General features: G+C 42.4%; 1 protein-coding gene across 1 annotated transcript in view; it reads left to right on the forward strand.

Annotated features, from left to right (window-relative positions):
- LOC105428301 (CD151 antigen) overlaps positions 1-22282 on the forward strand; it is a 100446-nt gene that overhangs the window by 75878 nt on the left and 2286 nt on the right. The window contains exons 4-6 of the mRNA XM_089080958.1: positions 2918-3109; positions 18132-18305; positions 21573-21734. Coding sequence (XP_088937084.1) covers positions 2918-3109; positions 18132-18305; positions 21573-21734 — 528 coding nt within the window. The remainder of the gene's footprint in view (positions 1-2917; positions 3110-18131; positions 18306-21572; positions 21735-22282) is intronic.

The following is a 22282-nucleotide window of genomic DNA, read 5'->3' on the forward strand; positions in this document are numbered from 1 at the left end:
CGCGTGCCCGTCTCGCGCTCGTCGAGACTGGAACATTGCCCGGTTACGGATCGCCGGTTGACTCTCGGATCTTTAATGGATAGACGGCGAAATGTTTGTTATTTATGCGTGGAAATGTGTCCCGAATCGCGTAGCGTATCGGTACGACGGTATTTCGGACAAAAACCGGCGGGGCGGCGATATCGTCGTATGGGAATTGCCGCGCATGATTTCTCGCGCGGCGAACACACCGTAGCGCGATGACATAAAGTTTGCCATATGAAAATGTTATCGTCATCTCGCTCATCTCACGTTGAAATTGCGTTTTGCGGGGCATTTTTGTATAATAATACAATGTTTCGCGGTATTTTACATTTGAAATTCATTCCCTCGACACTCTGCATTTTTATCAGGCGTTAAGAATAAATTAACGAATAAATTAACCGAATTAAGCTTTCTCGCATAAAACTAATTTCCTCTCGAGCGTTAGAAAATTGCAGCATCTCGAATTTTGTTGCATGTAATGGCTCGCGTAAGTTGTTTAATTATCCGAGAACAAGTGTATACGATTTTTTAATTGCACATGACGCGGATTGACGTTGCAAGTAGCGAAAATCGCGAAGAAAATTATGACATTTTTATTCCTCAATGAAAAAACGACGGAACTTGCTGTAAAGCAGATTATCCCGATACGTCACAATGTCGCACATTATGTGCACATTTACGCACGCTGCGAGTTTCGGGCTTGTAATTTCAGCTCTTATATCAGACAACACGAGCTTGCGCTTACCCGCGTAAAGCCGCATTCCTGAATATCATAAATAAATCTGTCGCGTACTTTGCACATATCTTTTTTCCAATAATCTCTCTCACTCACACATTTCTGATGTTCACCAAAAAGGTATGTATGAAAATCTGAAACAATGAGATGCAGAAGACAAATCTTTAAAATTAGGAAACCTATTGGAATATTAAGGATGAAAAAATAATTTTCAAAGAGAAATCCTTGTTATTTATTCGGATGATACCAAATGAAATCAACAAACGATCTATATCCATGATTAATGTGACTAAGGCTAATATAACTAGCATTATTGATTATTAAGCAGCAATTGGCAAATGTTCGTGTATCGATTCCATAATATCCGGGTGTCAGATAATAACCGATACTAGCATTACAGGCAATAATACACTTGTGTCAATCTAATTATTGCAATATCAATCCAGATTGCCGAACATATTCAAAACAAATCGATAACCGAAGAGTCAAGGAATTTTAATTAAATAGAATCTCTATTCCATATATTCTCCGATATTATCAGTTTAACTCAATTTTGCTATTGAAACTTCGCGCTTTGCCGCGGCTATCCAAGTCACACAACGCATAATTATAAAATCACAAATTCGCGTCATTTGGGGAACACACCAACCGCTCGTAATTTGGTCATTGTTCTCGATACGGGCATCCGGTGGACCGCACATTCCCCCGATATCGTAAATATCACGCGTGTCGGCCGATATTTACGTCGGCGTGGCTCGTATATTCCGGAGTACCTTCGACCGCGGGGATTTCCGCGCGTTACGGAGAATGCGGGAGAGGGGGAGGGAAGGGGAGGAGTATCGCGCCGGCAAGAGGAATGATGTTCGATGCGAGAGGCAAAAAAGAGCGCGGGATAAATCGCGGCGATTTAACCGGACCGTCACGATGCGCGTGACGTTTGACTGCGACACACTTCCGGCTACGCGCGTAAAACGTTATACGAAGTATCTCTCGCGCGTTAACTCTGTATATCTTATGGATAAGAGAAACGAACGAAAACGGCTGCGAAAGTGCTCCCTTTTGAAGAACGCTTCTTGGAGGAAATTAAAGACAGTCTTATCTTAGAGGAGTTATCCTAAGGGAGTTTAAGTACTCTATCTCCTCCCGTCCCCCGCCTCTCCGCTCCCCTCTTCCCGTAATCCTTTTAACTCTTTTTCCTACAGCGAGCGTGAGGCGGAGAACGTCAGAGTGATTTTTAAACTGTTCCTTATCTCTCGAGGTGCCCACGGTCTCAAATTAAAATTCATCCGAGAACTCATCGTCTCGAATAGGCAGGAGGGAGAGAGAGGTGGGGGGAGGGGGACGTTACTCATCGATAATAGGAGTTGCTTATTTTTCGCTCGTGGCGCTAATTAACGGACACCCTATATATACGCGATGCCTACACGCATCGGTGCGTGTAGTTATCGGGGCCGATATCCGTTATTCATTTTCTCTCTCTTTCTCTCTCTCTCTCTCTCTCGTACCAGCTGTCGTGGGCGGCAACGATATCCGAGCAGTCATCAAAGCGACTTTGCGCCCGCGGTGAAACCGGTGCGGGCACACGATATGAAATTGAATGAAATTCGCACTGTCCGCGTGGGCTGATCCTCGCGAACGGATGAAGGACGATCCCTCCTTTCCATTACTATGTTTCCCCCGATGGTGATCGGTGGTACCGATTATCCTAGAGATTTTCGAAGATGCGACCGACAATCGAGACGCGACGGATATAATCAGTCTTCGATTTCTTTCGAGAAACTCGAGAGAGAGAGAGAGAGAGAGAGAGAGAGAGAGAGAGAGAGAGAGAGAGAGAGAAAGAGAGAGAGAGAGAGATCAGCGTCTCGTTTTATCAATTTCTAAAGAACTCATTTCGTCACGTTAGAAAATTCATTTCTGCGAGGTGGGAGGGAGGTAAAGGAAGTAAGATTCGAACATGGGGAAAGTCAATTCCCGTCAGCGACGATAAAAATTTTTATATCGGGGCGCGCCGAGGGAAAAATCTTATTAGCGAATCATCGAAAAGTTAATAAGTCACGCGTAAATCGTAAGATGTCGAGACGTCTCGAACGATTCTCGACGTTTCGCGACGTGTTCGTGAAATTAAATCGACGATTTCTCGCTTCTCGTGTGTTGCAGCTGTCCGGCCTGGTGGTGGGTGGCATCGGTATCTGGACGGTGGCGGCGAAGCACAGCTACGTATCTCTGATGTCCACCTCGACGTATCCCACTCTGGCCTACGCCTTGATCGTCGCAGGTGTCCTGGCTGTCATCGGGAGCTGGCTCGGATGCGGTGGCGTAACTTCTGAAAATCGATGCGTCCTCCTCGTGGTGAGTTCTCCGCTCCCATATATCAGCGTTTGCCGAAATCGAAATAATTCCTACGGCAAATATTACAGTCTTATCGGACAGTGCGAGGTACGTCGGTGGATAGAAAATAATCGCTCGGTTATTACGTATCATTAATTAAACTCGTGTAATTGATCGAGTTAATTCATTCCATTTCATTATTACGTACGGCTATATTACATGCATTATACGCGGGATTGATTATGATTATTCATTAATCATCGCCATGTCCAAATTACATTAAACGACTTCCAGAAACCGACGTTGAACACTCTGTGTGTGTGTGTGTGTGTGTGTGTGTGTGTGTGTGTGTGTGTGTGTGTGTGTGTGTGTGTGTGTGTGTGTGTGTGTGTGTGTGTGTGTGAGAGTTTGACGCGAAGTAATATAGTCGGATCGATTACAGTAATAATCCCGCTCCGAGCATATCTCCGTCAGTCCTCACGGAGATCTTAATTCATTAGATGATAAATGGCAAATAAATTACGTGATTCGCTTTGCCTTCATCCCGTAAGTGGATGTCGCGCGCGCTAAAACGTTGGGAAATAACGAGTTTGTCAACTACTTTACTTTACTCCATCGCTTGAGGAGATCGGGCGGAATCGCGCGGAAATCTTTTCGTCGGATTTACCGACGATCTGAGAGAAAATCATTTATCAGCGAGACGTCATCTGACTAATCTTGCCCAGTCCGCGAGCGAGGTTGAGATAGCAGTTGCCTGAGAAAGTGTCCTGAAAAAAAGGTGAAAGAGTGAACACCGGAGTCGTGCATGCAGACGAGATATCGCTCTTAAACGTATCCTCTTATCCGGGATATTAGATGCGCTTTTATGCGCGCGATCGCCTCCGCAATGTCGCGATACATCATGGCTTGATGTTTGCAATCGATATCACGTCGAACACTTTGCTCGGTTATCGAAAGTCATCTCGCCAACCTAACGTCTTGACGATACGTCTCGTTTATATCTCCGGTCGGCTACGAGCGGAGATAAGACGAGTGAAATTTCGAGCTAATGCACAAAGCGTTTCGAGAAATTTTTTCTTGGTTGATTGTGTATGTGAGGAAAAGCCGAAATTGCGTGCGGCCGGAAAGGCCGGAGAGAAGATACCCCGTAAAAATAAAAATAAATCGAAAGGTACGACAAGAAGCGAGATACAAAAAGTTCTTTCCCGGTTCTGTCGCAGTTTCGATTGTATCCTGTACAGAGCGTAAGCCATAGGGGCTTTTGAAATCGAATGGAGCAAATATCAGGGACTAGTATAGATACGAAGTCTGTAGATTAGAAAAGGAGAGAGAGAGAGGGGGGGAGAGAGTGATATTCCTACAGGGAGCAATATCATTTAAACCAAGAATTTGGTCACAGAGAGAAGTTGCATGCATGCGATATGATGGAAATGACTTCTGCGGCAGCTGAACGCGCAAAGTTATTAGTAAAGTTTGTATTAACTAATTAATAGGCGGTTTCACACCAACATCAGTTAGCTAATTGTAGTTTAATTAACTCTCTCTCTCTCTCTCTCTCTCTCTCTCTCTCTCTCTCTCTCTCCTTTTAAATCGCGATTTTATCTACGATGAATAGAGCAGACAGGGAACATTCAATTAACCGTCGTTAACAAATACTCAATTATATTTAGGCCAATTCTTGTGTAATTATTTAAAGATCTCGGCGCTCGCGCCAGTTACATTATTGATTTATCGATATATTATTTCATCCCGTTTAACAATCAATTACTAATGCCATAATCTTGGATCCTTCGAGACTTCAAAAGAATTTATTTATGCTGTATTCATTGTTAACATCGTTCTTTGGAAACTTTGAAGAAGAACCTCGTCAAAGTAGCTCGAGCACGTTGCTCGAAGTCGAGCCGCTCTTCACCTACGGGCTCGAACATTCCTTTGACTTAGCTGAGCGGCTTCAACATTATTGCTCGGGGCGGTGCAGTCTTTGTTGGAAGCTAGTTAGTTACGTGACCAGTGGGAAAAGCAGAACTAATAGAAGGTGAGGATTACGCCAGTAAATTAAAAACTGTTGTTCAAAGTGGACAGTTAATTTTCATATCCGGCGGTGTGGCACTTCTTCGAAATATGTCGTTTCGTATATCGAGCGCCAGATAATATCACCTATCTCGATCACCAGACGTATTTTTTTTATATCCCGATATATAAATATCTCGTCGCTGTCATTTTACAATATTTTATTTGTGCCGATAAAGATAGTTCGCGGATTAATCGGTGGCGTAACACTATTTTTCTTTCATCGTGTGGGCGAGGAGGTTTATTTTCGCGTTTCCGCAAATTTCACGCGTTCCGTTGAAAGCGCGCGCGGGGGCCGCTAAAAATACGCTTCTTTGGCCTTCGACGATGTCGCGCGGGAAAGCCCTCCTCCCTCTCCTTTCCCGGGTTATAAATGAAAAATCGATAACCCCGCGGCCGATTACAATGAACCGTAATGTCGATATGGGATAATTCACCGTGCCTGACGACGACGCGACTTGCCTAAGTGCCGGGGGTTCGCCCTCCCTTTACAAGTTCGCCACTAACAATGCCCGACCTCCTCCTTTGAACCTTTAGGTAAGGGGAGTTCTTCCGCGAGCTCGCCTTTGACCTTACCCACAGTCTACCACCTCCGACATTATCGCCGCCGACAAAGTCTTTCCTCGGTGCTGCCCCGAGACCTCGACCGACCGGGGCTATAGGTACTAGCATATTTTTGAAAGCGGCTTAACTCGCGCGCGCCAAAAGGACGTTATTCATCCAGGGACGGCGGCCACACGCCTGCACCACACACACCACCCATACACACACACACACACACACACACACACACACGATCGTGGTTGTACAACGTGTGTTAACACGAACTTATGGGGTAAAGCGGGAATATCGCGTCCCGGGAATTCCTCTATTACGTACGACGAGCGATAACTTCGCTCGCTGTGTTTACACGTATGATTATTTAATAGGACGTACGCATAGCCGCCGTCTCCGGGGAATACTCTCGGAGCATCGCGAAACACTCCTTTGCATGCGTGGTCCGCAACCCCATGCACCGGGCTTGAGAAATTGTACGTCCCACGGTGCGTTGCCCCGTAACATTACTTTACGGTCGCCCTCTGCATCCGCGGGGACTTTTTTTTTCAGAATCATGGCGCAGCTTTTGTTTTCTCTAAGAGATTTTATTAAATAGTTCAGAGATTATCTTGCTTATATATATATATAAGTACTTTTGAAGAGAATATATATATATATAAGTACTATATATATATACTATATATATAAGTACTTTTGAAGAGAACGTTACATCTAATGAAAATTAATCATCCATCTTTTTTTTTTCCATTTGTTTGTAGAAGATAATAGGCTACATCTCATAAGATACTCTTCGATAGAGAACTCTTTATTTCCGGAAGTTGTAATGGTTACTCACGTTAAGCCTACCGGGAGATATATTTAGCGGCCTTCCCCTTATCTCCGTTCGCATTCCCCTTTTTAGATGGGGCACCCTTCGCTGGGTAATAAATCGACCTTAATCGGGAGTTAGCGCGACGACCGTAAGTGGTAGCTCGCGCTTTCGCTATATCTCCAACGAGATGACACCGACTGGATTATCTTTAATCCTGCCTAAATGATAGTTAAACAGCAGTAACGAGTTTTACCGATCGTTACTAACCGCAGTGTTACGCCACTGCGGTTTCCCTAGGAATTATGCTGCCACTTCTTTACGTAGATTTATTTCTGTACAATTTTAACACAAAAATAAAAGAAGAGATTTTTTCAAAAGACTATATGTTTGTTTTTTTAGACTATACACATTCAAAAAATATATATGTATTTTATAGATGCAAATATAATTTAATGTTGAGCTTTCTATCCTTATAAAAAAATTTGCGCGATGAAGCCGAGAAGCTTTTAATAATCGTGGTAAAAACGTTCTCTTCTTTTACTTATTTTAATGCGCGATAAGTCGCTATTGACCGAATATTAGCACCATTACTTTCGCGAGGTATACAAGAGTATACAATCGGACAAATTGAATTAGCTTTTATTCAATCTAACTAGTCATTTAAGATCCTTTTATAAATTGTACTTGTCAATAAAGCCTGCCATGGGTGCACTCAAATTATGATCTTAATTGTGTAAGTGCTCGTCTCGAGATGCAAAACGAATTATTTTCTTTTCTTCTCACTAAATCGCAGTCTTTATCGCTATCTTTAGTCATCAATGTGGCAAACGAGTTATTTCAAACGCGTCATTTTAATTTTATAAATAAGAATAGTTATTTTATTAATTTCTTACAAGTTCAAGCAAAAAGAAATTTTTTTTAATGTTCTTTACGTACTCGATTTTGTCTAATCGAACGCGTAATGCGCCTTTAACGCGAGCGATTCATCTATTCAAATAAAGATGAGGGTTAAATCATCCGTAATGTTAATTAAGTAAGTACTCGTCTCGAGATGCAAAATAAATTATTTTCTCTTCTTCCGAATAAAGTCGCAGTCTATTTTTATTCATCAATGTGGCAAACGAGTTATTTCAATCGTGTTGTTTCAGTTTTATAAATAAGAATTTATTTTAATATTTTTATATATTTTTATATACACGAACAAAAAAATATGTTCTTTATTTACGAATTTGGTTCCGTCTGATCGAACGCGTAATGCGCTTTTAGTGCGCGCGATTCATCTATTCAAATAAAGATGAGGGCTAAATCACTCGTAACAACCATAATCTTAATTGTGTAAGTACTCGAGATCAAAACAAATTATTTTCCCTTCTTCCGAACAAATCGCAGTGTATTTTTATTCATCGATGTGGCAAACTAGTTATTTCAATCGTGTTATTTTATTCCAAATAAGACATTATTTTAGTTATTTTTTTATACTTTAAGCAGAAAAAATATGTTCTTTATTTACGAACTCGAGATACAAAACAAATTATTTTCTCTTCTTCCGAACAAATCGCAGTCTATTTTTATTCATCGATGTGGCAAACTAGTTATTTCAATCGTGTCATTTTATTCCAAATAAGACACATTATTTTAGTTATTTTTTTATATTTCGAGCAGAAAAAAATATGTTCTTTATTTACGAACTCCGCCCCGGCTGATCGAACGCGTAATGCGCTTTTAACGCGCGCGATTCATCTATTCAAATAAAGATGAGGGTTAAATCACCCGTAATAATCGTCGCTAATCACCAGATAATTCCACTTAACCCGCACCACCTCTCGAATCATTAGTTCAGCCTTAATTGCGCGATTTTCCCTCCCGAAGCGCCACGGCTATGAACTACGCTTTTTAATCGCACCCTTACGACATTATTACAACCATAATCCTCTTATTATGTTCGCACATTACCGGCCGGCGATTTCGTACTTTTGCCAACGCGATAAATCATCCCGTGCTCCGGAGAGGCTCGAAGAGCCTCCCGTTGCCGCCGTTCGCAAAAGAAACGTTAAATCACCCGACAACAACCGTCGCTAATCACCGGATAATACTGCCACTTGCGCGCGGCTACAAAAATGAATCTCGACTCTGTCCATCCGCTCGATCTTAATTGCACAAGACTTTCCCGCGCGCATCTCGCGCATAAATCTGCCGTGTTCCGTCCAGCGGTAAACGGATGCGAAAGAAACTGTTTACGCAGAATATCTCGTGGACTCGTTTCACTTTTTGCCGCTTGTCGTCGAGCGGTTAATCGTTAGTCGTGACGACGTTGCGTTATTAAAATCAAATATCCATTAACGACATTTGATCGAGGATTATATGCAAAAAAAAGTCTCTCGAAAGTCTGAAGGTCTGAAAGGAAAAAAAAAAGATACGACGTGATAATTGCTCGCGTGAAGGCGAGGTAAAAAAAAGCGAACGTCGATTGAAAACGTCGATTGAAAACGCGCGCTTGAAATCAAGGCGAGAGGTGATCGCGTTTTCGGGATCGTTGACTCGTACGAGGCGGGCGCTCGATTTACATTTTTCATTTTACAGCCGCGAGAATGACGTATCGCGGGATCTCCGGAACAGTGCTTGACGCCTCGGACTGGCTTCGAACCAGTTTAACATATCTCCCGGACGCCCTCGATGCTCCAAATGCTCCGGGCGAGACCGCATTACTTTCTAAGTATTCGACGCGCCGTGATCGCGGTGCTCGTGGCCAATTTATGCCTGAACAATAAATCCGGAGAGAAAGAAGTGCATTGTACAGGTACCACAGGTAGACCGCAAAGATGCTATTTGGTGTGTTTATTGTCGAGGAGGGATCGATGGTGTACGCAGAGATCGCACGAACCCTGATTCAGAGATGTAGCGAAAGGAGAATAACGCAGTAGATCCTTTCCCAGTTCCATTGTCTTAAATTTTTTTATTTATCATCAGTTCGGTTAAAAAAATGCAATTTCTTTTTTCTCGTATATATATTTTTTATATCAGCACTTTCTTTCCTTTTTCGCAGCTCGGTAGGTTTGTTTATTACTATTTTCTATCCAAAGATATAGCGAAAGGAGAATAACGCAGCGAATTCTTTCCCAGTTCCATTGTCTTAAAATCTTGTTATTTATCATAAATTCGATTAAAAAATGTAATTTTTCTCATATCTATTTTTTGTATCAGCATTTCCTTTCTTTTTTCATAGCTTAGTAGACTTGTTTATCGCTATTTCTATCCAAAGATATAGCGAAAGGAGAAAACGCATGGAACCTTTCCTAATTCCTTCCATTGCCTTGAAATCTTTTTATTTATCATCAATTCAGTTAAAAAAATGCAATTTTTCTTGTATATGTTTTTTATATCAGCATTTTGTTTCTTTTTTCGCAGTTGCGGTAGATTTGTTTATTGCTATTTCTAGAAATGTGCGAATCCGTAACTATATAAAATGTAAATGTTTTTTGTTTACTCTCATATTTATTGTATTTTGAATAATTGACAATATCTCGTGATCGATAGCGAAATCTCGGACGAACTCGGGATGAAGTTTCTTTCTCGAAAGCACGTGACGAGGCTCGTTAGAGTTACGATGGGACGTAAACGGAGATTCTCGAAGAATGGCAAGCACCTTGTTAAAACGTGTCCACGTCAAATAATAATGATCTTCTCGATCGCACGCGAAACTTGAAATTGTCGTACATGAAAAGCACTCTTTGTTTCCTATATACTTATTAATCACTACGCGTACACAAGTATAAACGAAAACTGGACTGATTAATCCCTTTTATAGCGAATTAAAAAAATTAATGATTCGAAAGTACATTGAGTAATTTTGCAAATTCTTTAGTAACTAATTAGTTATATCTACGCGTTCCGCTCCTGAAATAACGACCAAGTTGGCATAATTTAATTCGACGCATAAAATCGAATTTCACGACTTTGCATGATATTATAACCGTTATTGTTTCATTTTACGCTCCCGCTCTCTTTCGAGTCATGAAAGGTCCTGAAACGATCATTCCCTTGCCCCTCGCGTCTTTTTATCAAATTACATCGGTTATTACGTGTGATAATCCTCTTTATTAAAAAAATTTTGTCAGGTCCCATATAAAAGGTATAAAGCGTCACACTATCACCCCGCCTCCTTAATTTACCTTAACAGAAAATATTTTTCGTCCGAAAGACGCAAAATGAAACCTTTCTCTCGAAATGAAACCGTTTACGACTACTGCTTTACATTGCTGGGAACCGTCATTCGACTCTCCCGGTTCGCATTTTACAAAGCGTCCAACGTAAAGAAGAACATTTATTGGAAGTTTAACGGCGGGATGCACTTTCGGGCCGATAAATTTGCGCGATGCGCCTCCGTCACCTCGTCGGGGGCCGGTTCAAACGTATTCCCTATAAAATTCCCCGTTTCGTCTTTCCGATTGAAAACCCGGTTATACGAGACATTTGCAGAGACGAGCACCCTCGGGTTATCCGGGGGGGTGGATCGCTCGTAAGGCGGACCTGGAATTCTTACGTCGCGCCCCTTTTTGCGGGCGGGGTAATCTTCGCCGGCGATAAAGATTCAATGAGGTACGGCCCTACGAGCTCGTCAAGTTTAATGTCTTTATAATTGCGCGGTTCCCTCGTCGCCTGCCAGAGAGGAAAGGAGCTACGGTGGAACCGGTAATTTTTTTTTTTTCTTTCTTTTTGCGCTGCTGTCTGTCGTCTCTCCTTTCGGTGCAACGTGCAATCGTAACGAAAGGGAAAACACCACGCTCCGTGGGATGAGTCCGTTTCTTACCGTTAATTATCTCGGTGTATCACGTTTTCAAGAGAGTTTTTGTGATAGCTTATATAATAAAGCTCCTACAGTCTTCTCTTTTTTTTATAACGCGCAGATAACATTGTTGTGACGTATTTTTAACTTGCATCACTGAGTAACAGGTATTAGTATTTAATAGATATATAATTATTTGATTTTTTTGCAAATTTGTGTATTAATATTAAAATACAAAAACACTGCAATACAAGCAAGTAAAATTGTAAACAGTTAAAGCTCATTACTTCTAATTTACGATTTATATCGAAATAATAAATTGGAGCATTATTAATAGCGATACACTTTTATTTTGTTTGTCGATAGCCTCGCAAAATTTAATTGTGTGCAGAATATCCCATTGTTGATAACGAATTCTTTCTGGAGTTTTTTATCCAATTTCTTAACACAAGTTACATGAAAGATTAATATATGAAGTTACATGCGAAAAGTTTTACGCTTAACTTTTATAATAGAAGCTCAGAAGAAAGGCAATATGTTATGTAACAAGCGACTTAAAAATAGACACGTTGTATCGTATTTCTGCGCGTTCCGCTCCTGAAATAACGGCCGTACAAGTTCACGGCGTAATTTAATTCAATGCATAAAGTCGAGCTTCACGACAGGTTCAAAGTACTTTGCATGGTATTAGCCATTATTGTTTCATTTTTATGCTCCTGCTATCTTTCGAATCACAAAACGTATAAAACGACCATTTCCTTGCTTTTCACGAAGGATCTCGGCTCTTTAGCCTTCAGTCAGAAAACTTACGTTATTGCTTTATATGTATATATATATATATATATATATATATATATATGTCTCTTCGTTCTAGACTTTTCGATATTCGTCAATATAAAAATGCTCTACTATTGGATGCTTGAAATTCCTCATTTCGTATTATTAGCTCCTCCTCTTTTTATACTTGTATTACGCATATTTAAATAGAATGTAAATGTATACACGCGAGATGTCCCATGTCCGAGCAATAAACACGAGATGAAATTGTCCGAAAAAGCTCAGGTTGTATTTCCCGCGTCGGGAAATGAGACATGAAAAAGAGAATCCTTTTATAGTTCGCCGCGACACTTGCAAAGCTCGGGAATTCACGTGGAAAATCGCGCTCACGCAATCACGAGGAGATGCAAAATTTTCCGCTCCCGCATTTTCGTTGTGTATTTCACGACGCGCATTCACGAAAACGAACAATATCCTGCCTGATTGTAGCCGCTGTCCTGCCGAGAAGCATAATTTCCGCCGGGCGGAAAATTCGCAGGTCCGCTTCCGCGGAACGCGCCCGCCACAATGGCGGAATAACAATTTCGCTCTGCCCTTAACGAAGTTATATCGGTGATCTCCGAGAAGTTCCTGCCAGCGTTTTCTTAACTCTGTTCTTCTCAATTCTCGCTCTCTCTCCCTCCCCCTTTTCCTCATTCAGTATCGCCCTATTGTTTTACGCGCGGCGTTTTATTTCGCTTATTTGGATACCCTCGCGAAACCCAGGAATCTTTTTCCTAATTACATTTCTGACTCTCTGGAGTTGTTGAATTGTACAATTATTGCGCGATAAGGAGTCGACCGTTGTTCAGTTTATGTAACGATAGTGACTGGGAAACTTGGAGAAGTAGGACGAATCCGCTCTTTAAGCAGTTATCTCTTCTTTATTTCCTGAAGCTATATCTTCTCTATTGCGATCGGAAAGCTTCAGAAATAAAACAACGGCAATTGATATTTATAAATTGTTGCTTTTGACAAAATGAATCCGCTGTTGGAAAAGGGGAAAAAAAGAAAGGAAGGAACACGTTCCATGGACGGCATATTTATTATTAAAATTCCGCCAACGTCGATCACGATAGAAACTTATATCTTCAATGGCATTGCGTGTACTAATGAATACAAACGTAACATTGAAATACTAATAAGTGGAAATGGTTCCCTCTCAACGCGCGTTGGCTTCATTACATTGCTTTTTATCGCAGAGTCAGCTCGTTGTTTGATAAATTCTAATACATGCTGCCAGGCGAATGAACCGCCAGTTTCACTCTAAATAGAGACTCGCGATAATAGTTGCTTTCGCAAAGTTCTCTCTTGTGTCTTGATAATCACGAAATAACAACCTACGCTTGCCGTTGTTGCCGGGGAAACTATCGACAATCAACGCAAGATGTCTTCATCGTTTATCCAATCGACGAACTTGTTCCTCGAGTCGCTTTCTCCTTCGAGCAATTATCATACGAACGGCGTTCGCTCGATGACGATTTTATCTTTGCGCAAAGCATCAATTGCCGTGCTATTACACCTTTTTTATCAGCGGTATACTGTTTGTTTACCGCTGATATTTTTTTACACGTGCCACTGTCGGTGATCGATACCGTCATCGTTCTTTCTCACGATCCGGAAATGCTTGTTTCCTAATAACACCCAGATAACGAGCTTAATCCACCGTAGCGGCGATAAACTATCAGCGATCCTCGACACAAGAAGGCCACTTCCCTTCTTACCCCGGCAACCTTTTGCCTCGGCTTTCCCATGGGTCCTGCTCCCTTTCACCATCTATACACGGATGGCACGAGCGAACCGTCTCATTAGCCGCGGCCTTATATGGCGCTCAATTAAGATTTTTGCCGGTGGTAGGTAGGTAAATCCATATAATGAACACGAGTTGGCGACTCCGCGGAGGAGGGGAGAGGTTTTTATGGCTGCACGGAGAAAGTTAGGCGCATAATGCATGGCCTGCCCAGACCTATTTTTTGCGATCGATCGATTCTGCGCGCCGGCCATTGGCTCTAAATAAATCTCTGATCTAGAACTCACGCATGAAAAATATTCAAACGCAATTTTGTTCTCCGAACGGAGAAATTTTTTTATGTTTCACATCCGGCCTTTTATTTACATATTTTATTCTAAATATATTTCGCCGTGCTTCTACGTTTTTAATATTTATTTATACAGCGACGATATTTCGCTTGTAGCGATTTTATCATCATTAAAAATATGAGAAAGTTTCTCTGTTTTTTTTTTTTATTTTTTTTTTATTTTTTAAATAAATTCAACGAATTAAAATTTTGTTAATGAACACACATGTAATTATTGTGACATCGAACGCTGAGTAATTATTTTACGTTGACGTTCCTGCCAAAGCAGTAGTTGTGTAATTGGCATCTCGTCAAATATAGTATTCATCCGTGCGTTCACGGTCTGTCTTCTCCATGTGACTCGCAATCTCGTGCTTCCTCTTGTTTCCATCACAGGCTCGTGTTAAGTCCAAGAACCATGACCGGCTTAAACTCCATTCTCAATGTCTCGCGACGGTAATCTCAAGACGAAGTTTATCTTGCTGCACTATGCATAACGACGGACACAATAGGATGCGCTACTCACGCTCAGAAGATTAAAAACATTAATTAAATTTATTGCACACGTCCCGGCATTCGTTGCAATTCTGAAATATTACGCTGCGAATATTACATATTAGAGGAATAGAAAACCAATCTATCTGTCGATTAAAAGATTTAGATCCTGCGCACAATGGAGGAAATATATTAGGAATAGAAAATATTAAAATTATAAATATTAAATTTTTAGAAATAAGAACTCAGAATAAAAATTAAACATAACAGTGCACAATGAATATAAGTAAATGTAAGATGTGACTATATTTTATTTGTATTCATTGTGCGTTAATTTTTATTCCGAATTTTCATTTGCAAAATTTAATATTCATTTCTGTTCCTAACATTTGCTCCATTGTGCACAGAGCCTTATGTTCATAAAATAATATAAAAACATAATACTTCTTTTATTTCGTAATTTAATAATCTGCGTTACGCTCCAGTTTTTATTATAAACTTCTTTAGAGGAGTATATTATATTATGATTGTATATTTATGCACATAACAATTTTCATAATGTAACGTGTTTAAAACAGTACTTATAAGACTTAATGAAATTACACCGGGGAGGTTTTTTTATACTCTGCGCTCTGGCGCGCGTTGGCCATTTCTTTTTTTTTCTCCCCGTGGATTATTGTGTTCAGGCCTGCACGAAACTTCGATTCGTGTTTCAATAACAAGCTTCACTCGATAGCCGAGATTGCACGTTTTCCGGCGCACTTTAGCTCTCGATAAAAGCATCGGTCTCCAACAATTATTCGAGAACTCGGCACGTTCGACCAGTTTCCGTCTCCCGGAGTCATCACATGTGTGTGTGTGTGTGTGTGTGTGTGTGTGTGTGGTGTGTGTGTGGTGTGTGTGTGTGTGTGTGTGTGTGTGTGTGTGTGTGTGTGTGTGGGTGTGTGGGTGTGGGTGTGTGGGTGTGTGGGTGTGGGTGGTGTGTGTGTAAAGGCATATAGAAAAGCAATAGGTGCGTTTGATCTATCGTCTCTCCCGCTCACTGTCAGCCTCCTCACCAATCGCAAACTGTCGATTGCCATTCCTGCCCTCTCCGCACCGTTTCCGCTATAACGTATATATACCTCCCGGGCGATTTATTGACTTAGGTACTAATATGTACGTACACTTAGGTAGTACATGCAGGTACCGAGACCGGCGGCGGACACGTCGCAGCCTCTCGATGTTACTCCCGACGCAGTCTCGAGTTCCGAGTAACGGCTGAAGCGGAGGCAGCGTGGCGATCTGCGCTTCCATCTCTGCTCGCTCGTCTTCCTACGACTTAATGACCGAAACGAATACCGACTAACGACTGCGAAGATGGAGATCGACGCTCGAATGTTTGCTCTGCTAGTTGAGCAATCTGATACTGGGATTACGAATTATCCCGCGTTATTACGTCACACGCATGTCGGCGAACTCTCCGGCGTTTTACTTTGCCGCGCGCTTACGCGAAAGAGCCCGATCGATCATCGCTTGTCTCATAACGCTGACTCTTGGCTGCTCTAATTTCCCGCTATATCTCCCATTTGACTTGTACGATCCCCCGATCTAATTGGGAGACTGAAAGAGCACGTTGTTAATCAGCTTTAAAGTCGAGGTAAGCGCGGTTTTCCGCAAAGTCGGCGTATATCTCGGCGCCGGTCTATTCTGGTTATAATTGAGGAGCTTATCTTCAAACTGTTTTAAAGTTCTAAGGCTCTTCGAGAAAACTTCGCGATGCGTAAATTCCGAAATTATTTGTTTTTTTTTTACACCGACTCGGAGCGCGGTCTAACTGCTGCGCGAACGCGGAAATATATTTTATAACACGCAATACAGATATATATATATATATGGCGGCTTCCCTAAAAATGGACGGATGGATCCTCTTAAGATGTTTAAATCATAAATTTCAGGCGTGCTTCCATCAATCTTCCGGCTCTCGCGACATCACTTACTATTTTCGTCGCCGCGTGCATTAGGAACACTAAGTGTCTACGCGAAAGCATCGTTTACTCGTGCGATACAGCTTAATTCCCAGCGCAGTCGAGAATCGATCACAAATTAGCTGCCAATGCGGCTCCTCCCTCCTCTCTTCGCGCACACTTCCTCATCTCTCTCTGTATATCGGCCAATATTTCATCGATTTAACGCACGCCGCGCTCTCTCGCGATTCGACCAAGTTTCGGAGCAAGACTAAACACGATACGCAACGATGCATAAGCCACTCCGAGGAAACGGAATTAATAATCGTCGAATTATTAAATAAGAAAAGTTCCCGCTGTGTTCCTCCGGTGTGCACGCTTCTCTCTCTCTCTCTCTCTCTCTCTCTCTCTCTCTCTCTCTCTCTCTCTCTCTCTCTCTCTCTCTCTCTGCGAGTCGCAAAATCTTGCGAAAGTACGGGACGAGCAATGGTTAGTCACCCCACGGCTTGAATATTCATGGGGAAGAGGGATTGTCGGATCCCGCGCCTCGTCCCTCGACGGGATTATATTCATGAAAAGTCTGAAAAGCTTCGGTGAGCATTACGCAATTTTAATACGCTACGCTAGCTTATGCGAGAGAGCTGGAGAAACAAAGAGGGGGAGAAAGAGAGAGGGAGAGAGAGAGAGAGAGAGAGAGAAAGAGAAAGAGAGGGAGGACGATGACTCCGAGGTGAATTTTCCTACATCCTAGTGACTTTGCTCCGCAAATCCGTATTACAAATTATGCGAGAGCACAGTATTAAACATCGTTCGTTTTGGAACGCGCGCTCGCTCCTTCTCTCTCTCATATTTTGTAAAAAGAATTTGCCACAGAATATGCCATTTTCACGCGAAACGTTTCTCCGGCACAGGGGATGCGTGTATCAGAGAGATATTGTGAATCGATGATTTCGGTAGCGTGAAAAAGGAAGGGAACAACAGCGAAAAATAAATACCGTTATATAGCGGGTGAAAACTTCTCTTGCGAAAATATGACGGCAAATCCGACAGATTCAATCTCGGGTTTTATCGCGTTTGTAAGAAGTGCGCACGTTAGAAATCGTTCCTTCGTACTACGTCATTTTATACGAATTATCTTTGAACACGAAGTGAACGGGCATTTATTTCGAGATAAACCGACTTTTTTCTCTTTTTTTTTTAAGTCGTTTTTTTTATCTTATCGTTCTCTCTGTCTCTCTCTTCCTCTTTCTCTCTTCCTCCCTCTCTCGTCGATAGAATTTATTCGACAGCTTTTATCGGAATTTCCATTCAGTTAGACGGAGAAGCCTTCATTGCCCTTTCATCGCCATTTCTTTCATTAGTTAGGATAGAAGCGTTAAACGCTGAGGAAGGCAATCGCGTAATTGCGACAAGACTGTCTCGATGTTGTTTTGACCGAATCCTAATCGCCCCTCCTCCCCCCCCCCGTTCTTTCTTCTGCCGACAGTACGTCTTCGTGGTGATGGCGGTGCTCGTCCTGGAGGCCGGAGTCGGTGCGCTGGCGCGTCTCTACGAGGAGCAGGTCGGCCCCGAATTGAAGATGAATTTGAACCGCACCTTCCTCGAGAACTATTCCGTGCGATCCCGGGAAACCGCGGCCATCGACCAGATGCAGAAAGAAGTAAGTATACCGAGCTCTCCCGACCTTCGGGAGGAATTTCTTACCTATTTCTCAAAACAGCCCGGGATATATACACGCCCGTTTGCGCTTCGAGAGCCCGCCGTCGAACAATCGCGAACAAAATAGGACGCGCCGACCGGTATTCCGATATCGCGAATACCGCGCGCTCGCGCTCTGTCTCTCTCTCTTGGTATCAATTTCCTCTATCGTTGTCATTTTTATTCCCGTTGCATCTCTGTGCACCGCTGCGGACTTCAAGTAAAGCGTTTTCGCGTGGCTTCGATGGTGCTTCGCACCGATCGTTGCGGCGCTACCAGAAATACGCAATATGATACCGGCGTGTCGAGTGTTTGCTGAAAATGTTTCGTATGGCTTGTCAATACGTAACACGATCGTCGTCCGCAAATAGAGAACGTTTCCAGAGGCTGCGTCTTTCTAATTATGGATAACGCGGCCAACTCCGGACGATTTTCGCCCTTGGCGAAAATGCAATCCAATTCGATCTGTTTAATTCAATTTAAATTGAACGTTCGTTCTTTTTTTTTTCTTTTTTTTTTTTTTTTTTTTTTTTCTTTTTACGGCGACGGCACCAGTGTTCTATCGGCGGTATACGCCGCCTTCTTGATTGGAAGTAAGCCACACCCGCGTCATCTCGGAGTTGCACGACGTTAATTTACGAATGCAGTCGAAATGGCGCTCGGTGGCGGCTTTTGTGTCCGCGATATCACGTGGCAGGCACTTTTATTTATGTCCTCCGCCGACGATGGCACTCTCTTACGAGGACCCTTACAATAGTAAATCATCGTTATCGCATCGCGGAACAGTTTCCGCCCATTCGCTATAAATCGATTAGTGCCACGGTGAAAAACCTCGTAGCCTTCGTCTCATACGATTTCGCGAGAGATGTCGTCGGCCCGCGCGCGACATTTCTCTTTCCCCGGACGCACTCACGCGTCCCCCGCAAAGATCTACCCGAACGAAGATTTACGTTTCCCGAATCGAAGTTGTGTTCGTAATGAGGTGAGATTAAAGCTGCTCGTTATATTTATACAGGATTAAGTCGACGGCAGTGGTGGCGGTGATGCGGCCGGGATTATAAGCGCCAGCTTGCGGGATGCACATATTGTCCATATTTCAAGGGGACGTTTCCGTCTCGCGCGGGAAATTAATCACGTGCGCGCTGTTTAGATCCACTTTATGCCGAGCGCAGCATCTTGATTCCGATTCGGACCTGTAAGCGCGCACACACACACGTGACATGCGATTTACGACGCTGATAATGGCACGGGAGAGCTAAGTCACACCACGCCACGCCGTTGCCCTGATAAATCGAGCCACGCAATTTCACCCTTCTGTCGGATCCCGACCCCTTGGCCGACCGAGGATTTTCGTTTCCATTTCTTCGCCCCGACGGGGGTAGGTGCACGAGCGCGTTAAGCTCCCCCTCCTTGGCCCCCTCGTCCCGTCGAAATTGGCGAAACCGTCGGGCAAGCGGGAAATTCAGGATCCGCATTTTATTTATACACAGGGGATCTACGTGTACAAGCATTTCATTCCGTTCGGGAAATCGAGTTTTACCGCGACAGCGCTCGTCGGGAATTTTTAAGGCGACTCCGCGAACGGAAATAAATGTCTCGCTTATACATCCGCGCTGGATGTGAACGCGCACGAAAATATATTTTGATATATCTCTCGCGTGTGCAGCTTTTATCGAAAATTTATTTATCTCTTTGTGCCTTTCCTCCTAATTTGAATTTTATTGAGGACAAGAAGAAAGTGAAATAATAAACTTTTTTTCGACGATTTTTCACAACACGAATTCATCACATTGTTGAGCGAGAAAATCCGGCGTAGTCTCTTGCTCGCGCAAATTTTGCATGTCTTTTACGCGGTTTTTATCGCAATAACTTTCACAGGGTCACACCTGACGTATGCGCGCAAACGTTTGTACACGTCTACACGTGCGGCAAATGCATTTCGTGCCCTTTCTCGGGAGGATTCTTTAAACGTAGCCTCTTCTTTCCGCGCGCTGTTCCTCGAAGGAAACATCCAAGGCATCCATTTAAAGGAGGATAAATAATTGATTCGCGTTCGTAGTCGCTTGCACAGCGAGCGCTGCCCCGTACGAATACATCAAATATTTCTTTCCAATTTATTCTCTAGTGTTCTAAATTTACTCTCGATAAATGAAAATCTTAAAAGGGAGGAAATTCATTTATATCGATCACGCGAGAGTCGTTATTCGCAGGAGGATTTTCGCACGAATGTGCGAAACGTGTTTGTCGATGAGTCGATGACAATGGGTTCTCAGGCCACTCTGTCTGACTTCTAAAGCCCGTTCGATGCCTCTGAGACGACGGGGCGCCGAATTATGTGTGTTCGGGAAGGAAGGTGAAATTCGTTGACCGTAACGCCGGCACGTGTAAAGGATCCCTAGAAGTGTTTATCGCGACTAATGGTTCCGGCGCGCGATGAATCCCGCAAGGATTACGTGCCCGCATTAAAGTTACCATTTAACTTGCTGCCGCCGCCGGAACACGTTTCTCACCTCCATTAATCTGCCCCTCTCCATCCTTCCTCGCGGTTCCCTCCGCTAACCCCCTCTCTCCGAGCCCCCCCCCACCCTCCTCCTTCCCTCCTCCTCCCAGCCCTCTTCACAATGACTCCGCGATGCCCCGGCGTTCCACTATCGTTACTATCGTACGCGGTTATTATCGTTGCTATCGCCGCTATCATCGTGTGTTCCCATCATACTTTATTGCGCCCGTCGTAAAACAGAACTGGAAAATAAGAAAGATGAGCTTGTCGTTAGCAACAATCTCTAATGCAGCTTAAAAGCTTGTCACTTTCCCCCCGTCGGAGCATGATTCTCCATAAAAAATTATTTGTCACCGACATCGGTGAGAGATGTCATTTATATTCCGTGATAAAAAATGCATTTTTACGTATTTTTTTCCCCCATGAATTTTCAAAGAGCTGAAATAATAATTTTTTTTTCTTTTTTTTTTTTCAAACGTAGTTCGACAAGGTTCGGAGGATTTGAACTTTTTTTAATTTAATTTAATTTAATTTCAAAGTCATAACGGAATTTTTAATTATCGAGTCAACTCGTTTCTCCTTTCTCGCGGTGTAATTAAAAATTTCTTCAAGAAAGTGGTCTTCGAGAAAAGTATATTTACATAACGGAAGTGTGGCACGGAAACTACTCTTCTGCCTTCTCGAGCCTTCCTAATATTATCGCGGAGACATTATTATTGAAATTTGCAGTTCAAATGCTGCGGTGCCTTGAGATTCGAGGACTGGCTCGTGAGCGAGTGGCATAAGGACGAGGAGGTCCTCAAGAACGGTAGCGTCGTACCTGACAGCTGCTGCAAGACGCCGACGTTACTTTGCGGGAAAAGGGATCATCCCTCCAATATTCAGTACACGGTATGTTTGCCATGGCTTCATCTCCCGCTTTCTTCGAATGATCATCAGACATTAATAAAGATATTAACAGGAATTGAATTCTACTCGACTATTTCCTTAGAAATAAAGTCGCAATTATGTTCCTTGACGCGAGAATACGCGAGAATAGTCACCTCATTTTTTTTTTGCATAAACAATCACCTGGGATGTTTTTTACATCTCAGTTAAAAGTCATTGTTATTCACTATATATTGTAAATTATTGATTGTTGTATAATTTATTAATACCTAAGGACATTATGGATATAGGTTTAATAAATATTTTTTTAAAAAAGTAAGGAGAAAAACCAAGGAAATAATAAACAAACGGAAGGACATTAAGTAGCTTATTATACATGTATAAGAGACATATCTCCAAATAAATAATAATTGAACCCCCCCAAATAAATAATAATTAATTCAAACGAAATCACTCGAAATAATTAATTCTAAAAATTGAGGACTAACTTCTTCACAAGTTGTATTTACAATTTACGAGTTGTACTTCATTTTTCGACAAATAAGGAACTA

Source organism: Pogonomyrmex barbatus, unplaced genomic scaffold, assembly GCF_055798465.1.
Source record: "Pogonomyrmex barbatus isolate J1 unplaced genomic scaffold, ASM5579846v1 scaffold4, whole genome shotgun sequence".
NCBI classification, from domain to species: domain Eukaryota; kingdom Metazoa; phylum Arthropoda; class Insecta; order Hymenoptera; family Formicidae; genus Pogonomyrmex; species Pogonomyrmex barbatus.